Source organism: Nanorana parkeri, unplaced genomic scaffold (assembly GCF_000935625.1).
Source record: "Nanorana parkeri isolate BGI_ZX_2015 unplaced genomic scaffold, ASM93562v1 scaffold153, whole genome shotgun sequence".
Taxonomy (NCBI): Eukaryota; Metazoa; Chordata; class Amphibia; order Anura; family Dicroglossidae; genus Nanorana; species Nanorana parkeri.
In genome coordinates this window covers 95,861-115,069 of record NW_017306421.1, presented here as the reverse complement: position 1 = coordinate 115,069, position 19,209 = coordinate 95,861, and the positions used below count along the sequence as shown (strand labels likewise).

At 44.3% G+C, this 19,209-nt stretch overlaps 1 protein-coding gene across 3 annotated transcripts in view; it reads left to right on the top strand.

The window, feature by feature from the left end:
* Window positions 1–10,606: 10,606 nt before the first annotated feature.
* SLC25A45 (solute carrier family 25 member 45) overlaps window positions 10,607–19,209 on the top strand; it is an 11,036-nt gene continuing 2,433 nt past the window's right edge. The window contains exons 1-5 of one of the 3 annotated variants that reach the window (XM_018554308.1): window positions 10,607–10,687; window positions 13,161–13,204; window positions 13,363–13,434; window positions 14,880–15,062; window positions 17,788–18,055. In XM_018554308.1, the coding sequence (XP_018409810.1) occupies window positions 10,651–10,687; window positions 13,161–13,204; window positions 13,363–13,434; window positions 14,880–15,062; window positions 17,788–18,055 (604 nt within the window). In that variant the 5' untranslated portion in view covers window positions 10,607–10,650. The remainder of the gene's footprint in view (window positions 10,688–13,160; window positions 13,205–13,362; window positions 13,435–14,879; window positions 15,063–17,787; window positions 18,056–19,209) is intronic. The other 2 variants (XM_018554309.1, XM_018554310.1) reach the window with 2 other exon arrangements.

Below are 19,209 nucleotides of genomic sequence, written 5' to 3'. Positions count from 1 at the left end.
GTTCTAAAAAGCTATACGAAGGTATACTCCTAGGACTAGTTCACACCATAACTGCTTGCATGTGCAGCTGCAGTCCGTTGCGTTTTGCTGCGATTTTACTACTTTTTTTCTTCCGCTTAAAATGGGCTTTCAGATGCAGTCCTGTGCGTTGCATGCATTTTGATGCGTTCTGTTGCGATCAGGTGCAGCTAAAATAAGACTAGCAGTATTTTTTCTGACTGCATCGGAACTGACTGCACTGGTGTGAACAAAGCACCAGAAATCCCATTGGACATGATTTTGATGCAGCTGTCAAACTAAACGGACTGCACCACAACTGCATCTGGTGTGTACTAGCCCTTAAAAAAATAAGGCTGAGGGACTATTCACACCACATCCAGATCATCTCCAGACCAGACCAGATTGTTTCCGGACCCAAAATGTATCCTAATGTATCCCTATGCCATTTCTTGCCTCTGTTCACACCAGTGCAGTCTGTTCCAGACCATACCAGAAAAATACTGCATATCTCATTTTGTCTGGTCTGGAATGCACTGGAACTGTGGGCAGGTCCACACCATTTTCCGGACCAGATCTGGCCCTGCCCTGAAGCCCTCAATTTCGTCCCAACTGGCTAGTGGCAAAACAATATCATAGTACAGTTTGTGAGTAGTACCACACTGTATTGTCTTAAAGGTTTAATTAAAACCAAACAAAAACACTTTAAAACCACAACCCCACATTCCCCATACCATATCTCCAATATTTCCCAAAATTTTCAAAATATAGACTTCAGCTATGTGTTTGGTAGAACTTAGCAAGCATCAGGACAGTATGTGAACACTTGATAGGGAGTAAATAGAAAGAGACAAGGCCCGTCAAGGGAAAAAAAGTGAGTTTCCTGAGTTTCCTGAGGAGGGTACAGATACCCTCCCAGCAGCCAGCTTCAGGTGGAGATTAATTGTTGAGGACTGCTGGCTGCTGAGAGACCCCCGCTGGTGGACACTGGAATTACATGTTTCAGATCCCAGCACTACAGTGCCAACAGCAGGTGCTCTGTTTCCTGACAAAATTGTGGAAACGTAATGTTTTTTCTAGCAAGACCTGCTTTCACTCTTGGCCATTGACAGGGCAATTTTTTTTTTTTAATTTTCCGCACACATAATAAAATGCACATTTTGTACATGCTAATGCATTTTAAACCCCAAAACATATATTTGTATAAGCGTAGACCCTGGAAAATAAAATGGTGTTATTTGCAATTTTTTATGCCACACATTATTTGCACTACTGTTGATCAAATATATTTTTAGTAAAAAAATACATTCGAATTAATATAAGGGTGCACAAACACAATATAATCAGCAATCTAGTAGATCCCCAAAGCCAGTAGCTTGGATTACAAATGTAAACAAATTCCCGGGTGTTATAATGGCCGGGAGTTTGCTTAAATGCCAGGGGGGCTGATAGGTTACTTTGTAATAACCCCAGGGTCAAATCTGCTGCGGACTTTTAAAGTCTCTTCTGCTGAATAGGTGCACAAATCATGTCTTTACATGCTGCCCGGCTTCGCGGCTAATCAGGAAGCCAGGTGGTGAGTCATTACACGCCGCCTGGCTTCCTGAATGGGACTTCCGGTACTCTGTATTGGCGAGTACGAAAAAAAAATACTTGTACTCAATACCAAAATACCGGTATCGGTGCATCCCTAATAATCACAAAGTCACACAATCATCTGCCTAAGGCATCCACAGTTCATAGTAATGACTCAACTCAGTACAACAAATTAAAATAAACAGGTAACAGTGCAGGATTAAGGCCCCATTCACACCTGACCGTTTTGTAGCGCGTCCTACGCTCGATGAACGCTCTACAAAACGGTCAAAAAAATAAATAGCATTGTAGTCAATGGTATCGTTCCCACCTGTCCGTATTTCCGCCCGTCCCGAACGCACTACAAAACGGCCCACGCATGAAAAGGTCCCGGAGCGTTTTTTGCTGCGTATTGGTCCGTTTTGTAGGGCGTTTTCCATTTGTATACTGCCAAGTAGCCTTTGGAATCGCGCGACGGTCGCGCAACTTTTTTACCGCGAATCGCGGTAAAAAAACACGTGACGGTCGCGCGACAGACGCGCATATTACAATACGCATAGGTGTGAATGGGGCCTTATACAACAAAGGTCCGCCTAGTGAAACTGGGTTACCTTGCAGCCAGACAACCATGAAACCCCTTGTGACACAGAGAATACAGTAAGCGATAAGGTTGCCTACCAGGCGCCTTTTGTCTGTGTCCCAGGGTCCCGATCGGGTGGATTTGTTCAGCTGTGCAGTTTCCCGTGTTCACCCATGGCACAAAACTTCACTTGGTTGTTTGTTGTTTAAAAAAAAAATGTAACACTCCTTTTTTTTTTTACACAGAGGAATCATACTGACACAACATAATCAGCAAAATAACAATTTCTACGACCATGAATGAGTTTACCGAATCAGCAGAAGTGTCAACACCACTCTACTACAAAACTAGCAAACTACCAAAAGCGCTGGTGAACCTCTGAATCAACAGAGGTGCCACTGTCCCAAAACTGACGCCCTCCTGGCATAGCGCTGCCTTAGCACTCACAAAACTGGCGCCCTACTGGTGTGGCACTGCCAAAGCGCTGGTGAACGTAGTTCACCGTAACCCACCGGTCTGGAAGCAGAGAGCAGTTCAGAAGAAAGAAAGGTTACTCACCGCCAGTGAGAATCCCACCGCTGCCACCAAAAGATGTATGGGTTACCGTGTGATAACCTCGGGGTCAAATCTGCCGTGGACTTAACTTCTCTTCTGCTGAATCGGTACACTCTTGAGCTCGGGATATGAGAATCAACACAGACACAAAGATATGTGGTATCCGCTCAAAATCAAAGGTTTATTGTAAAACAAGGAATTTATATACAAAACTAAGAAATGGATGGCGGGGCATAAACCAATACAAATCATGCACATGTATATTAATTAATAAATGCTACCATGGGTCATAGAATGGTCATACAGGGGGTTACAGAAAATGAGATAAGAAGACACAGTTTTAATGATACAAGAATGCAGCTGCGAGCAAGTGAAAGCGGTTCAAGGCCAGTTTATTCAGAACCTTCAAAAAGCACAGGTTTACTTGCTCAAAATATTAACTATATACAAACCAAGAATAAGAGAACAAGATTAATTCTCCTATCAGGGGCCACTTCTCTTTCACGTTGAATCAGGCCCAGCTTCATTCAAATCACTTCCTATGAGCCTTGGGAGCCCCCCCCCCCACACCTCTGGATGTAGTGGAAAATGCTGCAGAGAACAGTTCCATGTAATGCAGCATTTAGGATCCACCCACTGCCAAAGGAAGGAGAGGGCAATCCGGACCTGTGAGGTAATATGTCTAGACTGAAGACTGATGGAAAAAAGTATGTATAGTGATTTTTTTAAAGGTGCCAGTGGTTGGGTTGGCATTTGGGAATTTAAATTGTCATGTACAGTAAGATTTTTTAAATAAATGTTCTATTTTAGCACTGTGGGGCAATTTGCCCTGGAACAATAGTACAAGACGAAAAGAGTGACAAATAGGAAGGGAAAATTAGTATTAGGAAAACTTAAATAAAAATAAAAAACAAAGACTTGCGCTTCTGGAGGAAGAAAGAAAAAAAAAAACAAGAAAAACCGGACTGGCTAGAAGCTGCTGCATGCAACTCAGGCGGTAAGCCCTAGGGGTTAATGGATCAACAGTGTAGCGCTAAAAGCCTCCCAGTGTTAGACCCAAATATATAGATAATGTTTATACATAAAACATGTATAATTGTGAAACTTTGTGAGTGAAAAAATATATACAAATAGACTTATGTGTCTAAATGAAAACAATAATTGTATCTCTGTGAAAAAAAAAATCAAAAACGAGTGATTTGTGTACAATGTTTCATCCAATAAATCCCAGTAGGTGAAACAAATACAGATTTGTTGCATACAAATATCAAGTGAACGTGACTACAAAATAAAAATTTGTTGTTTGAAAAACTTTGATGAAAAATCTGATGTGAAGTAAATCCAAGAAAATCAAAGGAAGTAAAAAAGAAGTCCAGCTATATTTTCTTCCAAAGAACAAAGTCAGATGTGTGTCCGATTCGTGCTAATCTCGTGATGTGATGAACATAACGAAATAAAAACCCTCTAGGGCAGTGGTTCTCAACCTTTCTAGGGCCGGCACCCCTTGGTAACATTTGCCAAGTTGTGGTGACCCCCAACGGTAAAATTTAGGAATGACACGGCTGCTCCTGCAGCGACATCTGGCGGGAGAACTGACACTGCTGCGCTAGGAGAGGGCTGAGGAGAACTCTCACCTAGCACAGCAGAAATTACACAGCGACCCACAGGTTGAGAACCACTGGCGTACGCCGTCAGAATAAAAAAACAAATAAAACACCCTAGGAATAGCTAGATTCCTATTGGCTATTTCACTTTGCAATAGCCAATAGCAAACTAGCTATTGCACCCGCCCTCTGCTGCTGTCAATCAGTAGTGAGGACCTGATGGAGAACTTCAGGTCCCACTCTGCTGATTGACAGCAACAGAGGGCGGGTGCAATAGCTAATTTGCTATTGGCTATTGCAAAGTGAAATAGCCAATAGGAATCTAGCTACGCATTCCTAGGGTGTTTTTTTTGGACTTACGGCCCCCAATGTCAGACAAAAAAGGTTTACTCTGCTCGGGAGAAAGTGTTTCTCTCCCAAGCGGCCGGAAGCCGCTATCTGATAGCAGGAGACTCCCCGGCGACCCCTGGCAAATCGTCATTCCACCCCCCCGAAGGGGTCCCGACCCACAGGTAGAGAACCGCTGCTCTAGGGTATGTACTCACCGGACTTGGAAAGTTTACAGACTGTGCACAGCACCGGAATAAGAGCAGCTTGATTCACCGTCCTGTCCTCCGTCTTCTCCTTCACGAGGTCCGCAGAGATCCTCTGTCCAACGGATTTGGGAAGTTTACAGACCGTGTACAGCACAGGACCTGCATTCACGCCACACTTTCAGTCTCATGACCTAATTCTGACTGACCGGCCGGCTTCTTTTGTTTTTTGCTTGTGTTTTAAATTCATTTCTCAGCGCTGTTTTTTTATACAAATAAAATATCGTATTTTACTACACTATGGAAGCATTACTTTATTTTTTATAACGGGAAACGGGAGTTGGACAAAGGATCTTTGTGGACCTCGTGAAGGAAAAGACGGAGGATAGGACGGTGAATAAGCTGTTCTTATTCCGGTGCTGTACACGGTCTGTAAACTTCCTAAATCCGTTGGACAGAGGATCTCTGCGGACCTCGTGAACGAGAAGACGGAGGACAGGACGGTGAATCAAGTTGCTCTTATTCCGGTGCTTGATTTTTTTTCATTTGACACATTGATTTATGCACTGGTTTTTCTACAGTGACATTCAGAGTCATCGGATGAAACAGTTGAGACAGTTCATTCGTTTTTATTATACATTTTTTCACAGAGATACAATTATTGTTTTCATTTAGACACACAAGTCTATTTTTATATATTTTTTCACTCACAAAGTTCCACAATTATATATGTTTTATGTATAAACATTATCTATATATTTGTGTCTAACACTGGGAGGCTTTTAGCGCTACACTTTAGATCAATTAGGAAAACTTAGCTTGGAAGCTAAGAGAAGGAATGTTTAAGATGCCACTATCACTTGCATGTAACGGTCATCAGTCAGCTTTGCCTATAAATAGCCCTACATTGGAGGTAGCCCTAAAAAAGTCAATGCTTCAAGAAGAACTATATAAAAGTGTGTCAGAATATAGACAGACAGCAGAAGAGTGATCCACAAGGGTAAGCGTAAAAGCTGTTTGCAATATGACAGAGATGTTGAAAGATTAGGGTAAAATTGTAGGCATTAAGAGCTGGGGAATACTGCAACATGTTTCCTAAGAAACACTATTACTATGGAATGTGCAAGACAGCTGTGTCCATACATTTAGAAAGACAGGGAAACATGACATGCTGCCTGTTTGCTCACTCACTACTCAGTTAATACAGCTTTACGGTGTCTTTCAAGCAGAGATGGGTAAGCTTTCTCAACTTTGTCAACAAATCACTCATTCAACTTTTCAGCCCATTTCTGTTTCAAATTAGGAATGATCATATTTGGGCTATTATAAGGTTAACATTTTTGGGGAAAAAGTTTAGGGAAAAAGGCACCTTTTTGTGTTCCCACATACTTCTTTATACAGTACTTCTCACTAGGGATGCACCGATACCGATACCGGCCAATCATAAAGCTAGGGCGTCACGCCATTACACGGCTCTGGCTGGGTACCGGAGGAAGGCCGCGTTCTGGCTGGAGAGGCCCCGGGGGTGACAGGCTGGACATACCAAGGTAAGAGGGGACTTTTTTGTTAATCGGGAAGTCGGGTGGCGAGTCTTTAGACGCTGCCCGGCTTCCCAGCCAATCAGGAAGCCAGGTGGCGAGTCATTACACGCCACCCGGCTTCCTGAATTGGACTTCCGTTACTCTGTAATTGGTATCGTCGACTACCGGAAAAAAATTATCGGTACTCGGTACCAAAATACTGGTATCGGTGCATCCCTACTTCTCACCCATGGGCCTGAACACACATCTAGAAGTGTGTTGATATGAATATTATAAAAGAAATATGTAGTTTGCAGCAGCATTGCTGAACTACTGTTTTTGCTAACACTTGCGTCAGACAATTTTTTATTATGCCACCTGACTCAAATTGGACACGTGCCCAGACACTAGACATTAAAGTAGTTACATATTATTATCAAGCTGTAAAAGAACGTTAAAACAAGCACTCACTGACCTCTCTACCAGCATGCACTGTGATTTAATCATTCTCAAAGATCACAACTAAAACTTTAAAGTTGGGTTTTAGGGCTAGTTCACACCAGATGCAGTTGTAATGCAGACCTTTCAGTTTGGTTGCTGCAGCCAAAATACATCCCAATGCTTTCCTATGGGATTTCTGGTGCTCTATTCACACCAGTGCAGTCCTTTCCAATGCAATCAGAAAAAATACTGCTTGCCCTATTTTAGCTGCATCGGACTGCACCGGAATGCAGCAAAACACATGCAAATGCACTGGAACGGACCTGAAATTCCATTTTACGCAAAAAAAAAACAAAAAATGCATCAATCGTGGCAAATTGCATTGCAGCTGCGCAGACGCATGCAGTTCTGGTGTGAACTGGCCCTTAGTCAGTTTCACAGCTGTTTGTACACAAAAGAGGGGTTGCAGGCTGACAAGATTCTGGTCTCCATAGAAAGTAAAGGGGAAAGTAGCTGTAAAGGATTTCAGTGCCTGTGTTGTAAGGTTTGAAGATGCATTTCACAATGCCTATAGCTAAGAGAACAAGGGCTTGTGTTAAAGTGCTTTTACTGACTTGGTACATGTTGACATTTTTTTCATGTATGTTTTCCCGTATTTCCAGTGTCATTCCTTCCATTTCCCAATTGTGGGTTGATTTTTCCTTTCAGTTGCGTTGTGTTAATGTGAATTTTACAAGAGTTCATGTGCATTGCATTGTGGAAAAATGCAGACATGCTGCATTCTTCTGTACCTTCCACTCCACACCTTTCTATTCAGTTTTGGTGTGAACAGGGCACATACAAAAACAGTGTTCTGTGAAGGCGTCCACAAGGTTTAGGAGTGTGTCTATGGGAATGTTTGACCAATTTTCCAGAAGTGCATTTATGAGGTCAGGTACTGATGTTGGACGAGAAGGCCGGGCTCACAGTCTCCGCTCTAATTCATACCAAAGGTGTTCTAACGAGTTGAGGTCAGGACTCTGTGCAGGCTAGTCAAGTTCCTCCACCCGAAACTTGCTCATCCATGTCTTTATGGAGCTTGCTTTTTGCACTGGTGCGCAGTCATGTTGGAACAAGAAAACCCATTCCATGAAGCTCTCTACGCACTGTTGTTGTGCCAATCTGAAGGCCACACGAAGTTTGGAGGTCTGTAGCTATTGACTCTGCAGACAGTTGCCAACTTCTGCGCACTGTGCACTTCACCATGCGCTGACCCTGTTCTGTCATTTTACGTGGCCTACTACTTCGTGGCTGAGTTGCTCCCAGTTACTTCCACTTTGTTATAATACCGCTAACAGCTGAAACTGGTAGAAAAAAATATCTTAATTTGATAACAATCTTCTCTTTTTTTTTGTATAATATTTCTTTATTGTTTCTATATATAACAATACAAACATATAAACATGTAAACATCCTGTTAAAAGACTCGCCCAGGGAGAAATCCAATCAGAAACAGAAGAGAAAGTTATATATAACTTATTCCTAAAACAGCCACCATAAATTTCCCTTCCTATTGGTATTAAAACCATTCTTCCCCCCCTAGGGGTCTCAACTAAAATAAAAAAACGCAAGGAAAACGACAACCCAAAATCCCTCCCATGCCTAAACCACCCAAAAAAACAAAAAAAACCAACAAAAAAAAAAACCACAAGAAAAACAAAACAAAACATTGCTTGAATCTTCTCTTTTTTTTTTTACTATTTATTATCTAAAATAATAAAACTCCATTTGCTATTGAAAAAATTGGTATGTACCATGTATTATGAATCAGTTAGGGACTTAACAACAATCTGAGTGGAGCAGGTCTGGTTAATGAATGCTTATACTGTTGTTAAAACAGTCATGTAGTAAACTATGTTTATGCTTAGCTATGGTACTTTATACTTAGCTTTGCATGCACAACAAGATTTGTAGAGTGAGGCTAGGTTCACACCGCAGTGACACCCGGTACGTGTGATCGTGTGCTAGTGCACACAGCGGTTGCCGTGCAGTCCAATTGAGTTCAATGGGGTGACATCCGCGCGGCAATCGCTAAAAAAAAGTACAAGTACCTTTTTTTTGCGACACGCAGCTTTTTTTAGAAAATAATGGCACCCACACTGCGATCGGCAGCGATGCGACTTTTGTGCACGGTCAGGAGTCGTCCAGGTGTGAACCTAACCTGAAGGCCCTGCTGCGGGTAGTTGCACTTTCAGGCTAGGTTTACACCTGGGCGAACTGTGACCGCCTGCCAATTGTGCAGGAAACCGTGCGGATGGCCGCACGGTCAAGGAATTGCCCAGCACTGCCAATCGCGCTGGCGGTGCGATTATTTTCTAACGGAACCCCAGTTGCGCCGGGTAGATTGTGTAGTTTCCTGCCGTGATACCGCCCGTACCTTTTTTTAGCGATTGCTGCGCTGATGTAACCCCCTTGAAATCAATGGGCCCGTGCAGTAATCGCTGTGTGCAATTGTGCACGATCGCACGGTCACATTATCACCCTGATGAAGGGACCCTGTGTGGTCCCGAAACGTTGGTTCTTTCGTTTGTGACGTTATGTCCGATTTAAATGGACGTTTACTATTTGAAAACTACTTATTGAGTGCCGGTGATTCCTGTTTTCTAGTGCTGATGTGCACGGTGCCATGCGTGATTGTCACTGCAGGCACCATCATTATAATTTGGGCCGGGAACGCTATAAGGAGTGCAGCGGGACTTTCTATTCTCTTCATATCTGAACCTAGCCTCATACAACAGGGAAATGGTCTTACTCTTAACCCCTCATAAAATATTGAATATATTGCAGCTTACCAGTCCTTAGATGTGATGGCTGCAGTCGTTTCCTTTTTTAAAGGCCTTTTTTACCCTTATTTTTTGCCAGGTGATCCTTACATTACCACTCTTCCTGTCAATGTTTACCATTCTACTGAATAAATGTAGGGACAGTCAGGGGCGCCCTGAGGCCCGGTGTCACCCAGAGCGGAGACCGGGTCACACCCCGCCATGACATCATCGCGCATGTGCGGCCATCTTATTTACACCTGCCGGCTTGTGTACGCAGGCAGAGAGGACGCAGGCAGAGAGAAGAGGGGATGTTCACCCGGCGGGATGAAGTATGCCGCTGGGTCCCCTCCTCTCTCCTGACACCGTCTGGACTCTCGGTCCATGAGTGTCCATGAGAATGACTGTCAGTCATTTTGGTGTCACCCCTCCAATTGTGTCACCCGGGTGCGGGTCGCACCCCCTGCACCCTCCTTGTGATGCCACTGGGGACAGTGTTGCCATCCTAAGCTGATCTTTTAATTGGGCTGCAAACACCTGCCTCTTTCCTCATCTCTGTTACATATGGAGGTTGGGTTTTGTAGATTACAGAAGATAACTTGGAGAGCTGATAACAGTGTTTGAGATTTCAGTTCAATGCACAGCAAGTTACAAGGATATTGGATTTGTATCTGGATCAACAGGTGTTTACTGCACTTGCAGAAAATTTACCTAGGCTGAAAAAAAAAAATGTATGCAGCCACTACATCTAAGGACTGGTGAGCTGCATTGCATTACATTTTCGTTGTTGAGTTTAGATAAATGTGATAGTGCCTTTGCCTTATATGTAACCTTGGCTAAAATGAAGGGTGAGCAACGGATTTTTGTAGTCATCAGCCAATTCTATTTATTCAAATGCTTTTACATGAAAAATCAGTGATATTAACTGCCCGCTTACTAGTTAAAGGTTAAATATGCAGCACACAAACTCAAAGTTCAAAATGTTTGTGTGAGGTTTAGACTTTCTTTTACAGGTGAAATCCACATTTTCCTGAAGATCTTACTATGTTGTATACTGAATTCATAGCGGGATGGATTTCAGGTAATATCTTAAATTGCACAATTCTTCATGTCCCTGTGTGTATGTGTTTATGTAGGAACTACAAATAGCAAAGGTCTTTATATTTATTGGTAGTTTACCTTTGTATTCTTTGGAAATATCAGTCTCTGCTATAGAGATAATTGCATTAATGTAGTACAAAGTGCAGGTAGGAAGGCTTTAGTCAATACTCCCTGAGAAGTATGTACAAATGTCTCTTCCCAAAATAAGCAAGGACTTCTGGGAAAATACCATTTTGCACACACATTTTCCAGGGAGCATAAGTTTTCCTACCTGTAAAATGTTCACCAGTCATTTTTGTGAAGCTTATACTAAGCATACTTGTGGAATCTTTTGACTACAGCCCCGATGCTGGCGACGTACACTGTACGTCGTCAGTCACGAAGGGGTTAATACTGTCAATGTATATTTCGTGTGTAATATTCTTACAGTACAATAAACTTCCTACGAATGAACCCTGACACAAGTATTTATTTTACCTGAAAGTAGTGGGTCTCTCAAAAGCTGGTCTAGAAAACCCAACTGTTTATGCTAATATACATTTTTAAATGGCAGGCCCACAAGTGAATACCCAATTAGTGGGGTGTTAACCCATTTCTGCCCATAAGCTGTGTAAATAAACATCCCCAAGCAAACTGGGGACATTTATAATTGCCCTTGCAGTTGCTTGCTCTCAGTCCCAGTTGAGTTCCCACCAGCAGGCCTCTGTGGCATCTAAAAAACAGGAGAAGAATGCTGTAAACCAGGGGTCTCAAACTTAATTTAGTCGTGGCCCACTGAACAATTTTTTTATTCCCGTGGGGGGCGCTTCTATATACGGTACCAGTGTTAATGTACACATGTTAGAAGCGGCAACTGTCACCGCTTCAAATTAATGATCGGGTGACAGCTGCTGCATGTAAACACCTGCACACCGCATGTAATCATATGTGATATGATTACATGCAATTAGGAATAAATCACTATCCCTGGATACACATTTGTGTATCCAGGGATAGTGATTGTTTTTGTAACTGCATGTAATCATATCACATACGATTACATGCGGTATGCAGGTGTGTACATGCAGCGGCTGTCACTTGATCATTAACTTGAATGGGTGACAGTTGCTGCATGTAAACGCCAGATTAGGGATTCCTGCTGCAGGACAACGCAAGTTTGTGACACACGATTTCCTAATCGCACCTGAAATAAAGGGGACTCCTCCCCCATTCCAATCCCCCCCCCACACACATAATAATACACTCCCCCCATTCTGTGTGCTCGACTTGTCAGCTGGCTGCAGGCCACATAGTACCGGCTCACGGGCCGGAGTAGGTCCGCGGGCCGGTACTTTGAGACCGCTGCTGTAAACTGTATGATAGGTGCTGACCGCCACAGACAGATGCAGCCGCTGTCACCCTGTAATTAACTGGAATAGGCACAGCACCTGCATCTGAATGGGCACATCTGGGATTCCTGCTGCAAGAATCCTGCTATAGATTATTGCTACAAATCGCTAGTGAGACATTGACCTAACTAAGGGCTGGTTCACACCACAAAGTCCGTGTTCCAGTGCGTTCGGCCTGGAACACAAGCCGGTCGGCTCCCTGCATTCAGGGGCAGGAGGGGCGTGGTGGTACATTGAGGTCAATGGCACCGTAGCCACGCCTCCTGCCCGCAGTGCAATCGCCTGTACCCGGAACACAGGCGCATCAGTCACATTAGAGCCTGCGTTCCGGTCCAGTGCGATCTGCAAAAATAGTGTTTGTAGTATTTTTGCAGATCGCACTGGACTGGAACGCAGGCACTGATGTGCCTGCGTTCCATTTGCGGCGATCGCAGTGAGGTCGGGGGGTGCCGCGTCTACTGTACCATTGACTTTAATGCACTGCCATGCCGGCTTGCGTTGCAGTGCGTTCCAGAGGTCGAACGCTCTGGAACGCAGCCTTTGTGGTGTGAACTGGCCCTTAATCAACCATACCAGATTTTGGCAGTACATTCACACATGTGAATAAGGTGGTGCTGTTCAAAGCAATGCTAGTGCAACTGTTTGTAACAATTTGCATGTAATTGTACATGCTGCAATTACCTGCAGATGATGACCCCAGACGCAGACAGTACAAACTCATGTGAACAACCAGAAACAGGAGCTGTTCTGGAGCAATTCATGTGCCCATACTATCGGCCCCATTTGTGAGTGTGAATGGGACCTTACCAGCTGATATTTAGTGTCATTCAAATGTGATTGCTTATGTATCCCAATCCCACTTCTTAGAAATGAATGCACTTTGGAAAAAAATCTCCAATTCAGATCACTATCCAAATCAGCTATGCTGTCCTAGATTGTTCACTTCTCCTGCCTTCTCCAAACTCTTCACCCTTTTTGTGAAAAACCCTGTAAATAAATAAATAAATAAATAAATAAATCGAGCCCTTCTGCATTAACTCCATCCAGTCTCTATTTCTTTCTTAGGAGCTCTTGGGCTGGTTGTTGGACATCCAGTAGACACAGTTAAGGTGAAGAACCCAGGTCTGATGACAAGTAAAATGAAGGAGTCAGGTCCCAAAAAATAAGCTTTTACTTTTGACTAATAAAAAAAATATTTGTGCATATATATATATATCTTTTTATTCTGATATTCCAAGATACTATAAGCACTGTTGTCATGTTTTAGGTGCGTATACAGACCCAGTCTAGGTACCATGGAATTGTAGACTGCATAGTGAAAACTTACCAGAAAGAAAAGGTGAGTGTTGTACAGCTGAGCTGAAATTGTTGTGTCAAGCAATATTTTCTGTGGGACATAGAGTTAGGTGATATAGACTAGAGCAGGGGTTGTTTGTCCTGCACAGAGGATTGGTACATACTACTGACATGTACCGATCCTCTGCCGCTCGGCCACGCACAAATGGGCTCAGCTTCTCCTCTGCATCCCCCCTGCTCTCCCGGGCAGAGGCAGCGGGGGATCCGACGAGAAGTGAAAGAGCACTTCAGCCGCGGGGGGGGGCGTCTGCGGAGCCGCTGTGACAGAACTAAGGACGAGCAGGGAGGGGAGAGAGAGGCGTCGGCTGTCAAATCTTGGCCGAGCGTCTCTCTCTCTCCTCACCGCTCTTCATTAGTTCTGTGACAGCGGCTCCGTCCTCCGCCCTCCCCCGCCGCCGGTTCCTTCACTTCTTCTCGGAACCCCGCTGGGGAGAGCGGCGGGAGGAGAGGACATGGCGATCTACCAGTGATCGCTACGCGATCGACTGGTAGATCGCGATCGACCTTGTGGGCACCCCGGGACTAGAGTGTTTGGAATTTGTAAAAATTGTACATCTGTCCATTTTGGGCACAGGAAGTGCAGCAGAATATTGCCAATGGGGACTACCTCTTTGTAGAATGAATGTTGTTCAGAAAATTTTAGTAGTACTGAAGGTAGTACTTTTTTTTAAGTTTTGGGTATAGTAAGGGAGGGATATATAACCCCTGACAGTTTTTTTTTTTGCCATCTGTGTTCCATTGGGGAGAGTTCCCTTAACTTCTTGTCTGATAGCCACAACAGGAAGTAAGAGGAAATATGTTCAAAGGTAGGGAAATCCCAGGTGGTCAGTAGGGTCATCAGAACTAGTGTCCCCATTGGACAATTTGCCAACTCCTCCTTTTCGGATGACAACCCAAAATTAGGGATCTTCTTTCATATGATTTTTAGGGATAACGAGGCAGGACAGACAGAGAGAGTGAATCTCCTTAACGGGGACACAGACAGCAATAAAAACCTGACAGGTGCCTCTCCTCTCCATCCAAAACCCAAAAATAAAGTTTTGGCTTCAGTTGCACTTAAGTTTTTTTAGGCGTTGCAAGATACATTTTGCATAAGAAAAATGCTCCCCCCCCCGCCCCCCACCATGGGGTGGCGAGTGCCCTTGCCCGCACGCAGCCTCATTGGAAGCCAGGTCACACATTTAGGAAGACTGCAGGTCAGTTAGTGCCTAAGTATCATGGGAGTTCATGCCTGTATAGATGTCAACTTACCGATAGGTGAGCAATAGGGAAGTGGGATGGGAATGCAGAAAACATAAGGTATTAAATAAATACAAAATTTTAATTGTATGTGATTGTGTAACAGGGCGGGGAGAGGAAGTGATGTTCTGTTCTTTATTGATATTGATTTTGGCCTATTTGTTTATACTTATTTTTGTTCACATTTAGGCTTTGGGGTTCTTTAAAGGCATGAGTTTTCCAGTGGGCAGCGTGGCAATAAGCAATTCCCTGTTATTTGGATCTTATAGTAATGCCCTATACTATTTAACTGACACAACATGTAAAGACTGGAAGAATCCACCAGCAAATCACTATGTGTTTGTGGCTGGGTGCTTCTCAGGCCTAGTACAGGTAAGTTTATTGTAATCAATGTGTTCTTGTGGCACATTTTATAGACATTTTAGGAGTAAATGTTCATTCCAAAATTGTTCTGTGATTGGATATTTAAAGGATTAATCTATATTTTAGAAATGTTAGCTTTAAATTTTTTAAGTAGACTTGCAAGATACGCAGCAAAGTAGAATTGCCATTGGATAGTCTGCACCGTATGATTACATTTGTCTGTGTCTGCCCATCTGCCACCGGTGCCCCCAGAACACCTAGACTTCTTAGTATGGATCAAACATGCATGCTTCCTCCTCCATACTACAGTGCAGCTCTCTGTTCCCAAACAACCTATTGCCAAGCCTATGCACTGTTAACTGAATGGGAGAACATACCTAGCCCTTTCAGAATGATATTTGCATGGAATTATCAGGAGGCTCCTGGTGTCCATCAGATAGGCAGGCAGGCAGCCATTGTAAAGTTAAGATGGCACTGTAGGGTGTCTTCTAATCATCTGCAGCATTCTTTTTCTTTTGTATTACGTTGCAGGTTTGCTGTTGTATTTGTAGCACCTTTTTTTGTAACTGCAGGTGGTACACAAGGTGCAACTATTCTAAAGCCCAAGATATTGCTCCTCAGCCTCCTGATATGACTGAGCAGAGAGCCGCATCAGCTGTGGCCGCAGGCACCAGTCTCACTCACTGACCACCTGGAGCCCGCACTGACTACCTGGAGCCCATACTGACAACCTGAAACCCCCTACTGACCACCTGGAGCCTGCACAGACCACCTGAAGCCCTCACTGATCACCTGGAGCCCGCAATGACCACCTGAGACCCCGCAATGACCACCTGAGACCCCATACTTACCACCTGGAGCCCGCACTGACCACCTGGAGCCCTCACAGCCCCCTGATATGCCTGACCAGAGAGCCGCATCTGCTGTGGCCGCAGCTGCCAGTCTCACTCACTGACCACCTGAGAGCCCATACTGACCACCTGGAGCCCATACTGACCACCTGGAGCCGGCACTGACCACCTAGAGCCTGCACTTACCACCTGGAGCCCTCCCTGATTACCTGAGAGCCTGCACTGAACACCTGGAGCCCTCACTGAGCACCGGAGAGGCCACATTGACCACCTGCAAGGTCGCACTGACCACCTGAGAGCCCATCCTGATGACCTGGAATTTTCACTGACCATCTGGGGCCCGCATTGACCACCTGGAGCCTACACTGACCACCTGAGATACCATATTGACCACCTGAAGGCCGCACTGACCACCTGAGAAGCCGCACTGACCACCTGGGGCTCACATTGACTACCGGGGGCCCACACTGACTACCTGAAGCCCGCATTGACCACCTGAGAGCCCTCACTGATCACCTGAGAGCTCTCACTGAGTGCCTGAGAGGCCGCACTGAGCGCCTGAGAGCCCATACTGGCCCCCTGACAGTCCGCACTGACCACCTGAGAGCCCTCAATGACCACCTGAGAGCCCTCAATGACCACCTGAGAGGCCGCACTGACCACCTGAGAGCCTGAACTGACCACCAGAGAGCCCGTCTGAGAGCCCACGCTGGCCCCCTGAGAGCCTGCACTGGCTCCCCCTAAACCCCGCACAGCTCTCCTGAGACCCTGGAGACATTAGGCCGCGAACCCAGAGCAACACAGAGTATGTAGTTGCATATTATTCTGCAGTGCTTTACAATGTATTTCTAGTCCACTATAGCTGATGGTATTTTTCTGCAGTGTTTTACAATGTATTGCTGGGATTTGTAGTCCTCCCTAGCTGATGGTATTTTTCTGCAGTGCTTTACAATGTATTGCTGGGATTTGTAGTCTCTCTTCAGTTTGCTCAGGTGAGATTTGAAAATGAGAGAGAGATGCTGATTGGCTGCAGTGCAAATCTGCTCCAGATTTTGTCTGCTCCAGTTTTGATAAATTCCCCCCCTTAATGTTGTTGCTTAATTCATCCAAAAAGAAGGTGAATTCATATAAGTTAGCTTATGTTCCCGGTTGGATTTTTCCATTATGGCGATTGCAGCAGAAGTAATAAGACAGGTGGTGGATAGACATGTGCATGGCCTGCGGCCGATATGGCCACCGCTCGTTCAGCGTGTGACGTCACACTGAAAATGCAGAGCAAGCGGCAGCCATGTTCCGCACTTGTTCTTTGAGTGTATCTTGGTATACACCAAGATGGCGGCGCCCATTATGCAAACTAATTTATGTATGCCCGAATATAGTTTTCGTATATTATGCATATAATCAATTTGTTATTTCGGATTCGGACAAACTGCCTTATCTACTGAATTTAGTTGATTTGCAGGTTCGTCCGAATCCGAATGCACATGTCTAGTGGTGGAGTGGTGATGAAGGTGCCATGCCAGGAACTTCAGCAGGGAGATGTTGCCACTGGAGTCCCCGAGAGATGTAGGATCCTAGTAGGTTCTGAGGCCCATCTTCAACGCATAACTGAGATATTATTTTTGGGTGGACTGCATTTTTAACTATGTACAGAGATAGTAGACAAAAAACAAACTTTCTAGGTAAGAAATAGAAAAGCTAGGAATACCCTCAATGTGACCGAGGCATATGCTTTTAGAAGGTAAAGTCACACGTTCACACAACCAATGTACATTCACATAACCAATCAATTTCTCAGATTTAGTAGATTTTTTTTTTAAATGTTATATTAATGCCGCAAATCAATCATGACTAAGCAAATGTGTTAACTTATTCACATGCAGGTATATTTCACAGCTCCAGTGGATTTGATAAAAGTAAGGTTGCAGAACCAGACTGATACATTGCAGAGCCATAAAACAGGAAGCAATATCCAGGCTAAATACCGTGGCCCAGTATACTGTGCTGCAAGCATATTCAGAGAGGAAGGCATCACTGGTCTCTACAGAGGGTCTACTGCATTGGTTCTGCGTGATGTACCTACGGTTGGAATCTATTTCTTGACTTATGAAGTACTTAGCAAATGGATGACAAGCAATGGAGAAATGCCAAGTTAGTATGGATGTTTTCAATCACCAAAAGGAGTCATAGGTCAGTGATGGCAAACCTTTTTGAGTGCCCAAACTGGATCACTAAAACAACTTATGTGTCTCAAAGTGCCAGCCCTGCAATTAGACCTAAATACTGATGATTTATTTTAGAAAAATACTTCATACAACTGTCTGAACTAATTATGTGCCTAAATCTTAGAAGAAAAATACAATACAAGGGGTTTTAACTACACTACAGAGTGACATGTACCTTTGTACTGTGATAATGAGTGAAGTGTTCCATTGCAGTGTCCTACTAAAGTACATGTCACGCAGCAAACTGCAAGGGAACCGTCTCTCTACAGCTTGGAGTCAGTGGTGGAGCACCAGGGCCCAGATGCGACTGCTATGACCCTGATAGTTCTGAACTAATCTCAGCAATACATTATACAACAATGCAGAATACCGCCAACTATAGATTACTAGATATCCCAGCAATACATTATACAGCAATGCACAATACCAACTATAGAGGACTACATATCCCAGCAATACATTATACAGTAATGCAGAATACCGTCATCTATAGAGGACTACAAATCCCACCAACACATTATACAATAATGCAGAATACTAGACATGTGCATGGCATAAAAATTTGTTTTGGACTAAACAAATGAAAACTAAAAACATTTTCATTTGTTTCGACAAAGGAAAAAAATGTTAATGCCGTTTCAGATTTGGAAGCAACGAGCCTCCGAATCCAAAACCGCACAATAAACTGCAGAAGGAGCAGCGGCCATATTGGAGATATTGCAGAATACCACCTATCAGCTATAGAGGACTGCAAATTCCCAGCAATACATTATACAGCAATGCAGAATAATATGAAGCTGCATACTCTGTGTTGCTCCCGGGTGGAGGCCTGATGTCTCCAGGGTCTCTGGAGGGCTATGTGGGCTCTCTGGTGAGCTGTGCAGGCTCTCAGGGGCACTGTGTGTGGGCTCTCAGGGGCACTGTGAAGTTCTCAGATGGGCTCTGCTGGCCCTCAGGTGGGCTGTATGGGCTCTCTGGTGGGCTGTATAGGCTTTCAGGTGGACTGAATGGGCTCTCAGGGGGGCTGTGTGGCTCTTAGGGGGGCTGTGTGGATCTCAGGATGGCTGTGTGGCTCTCAGG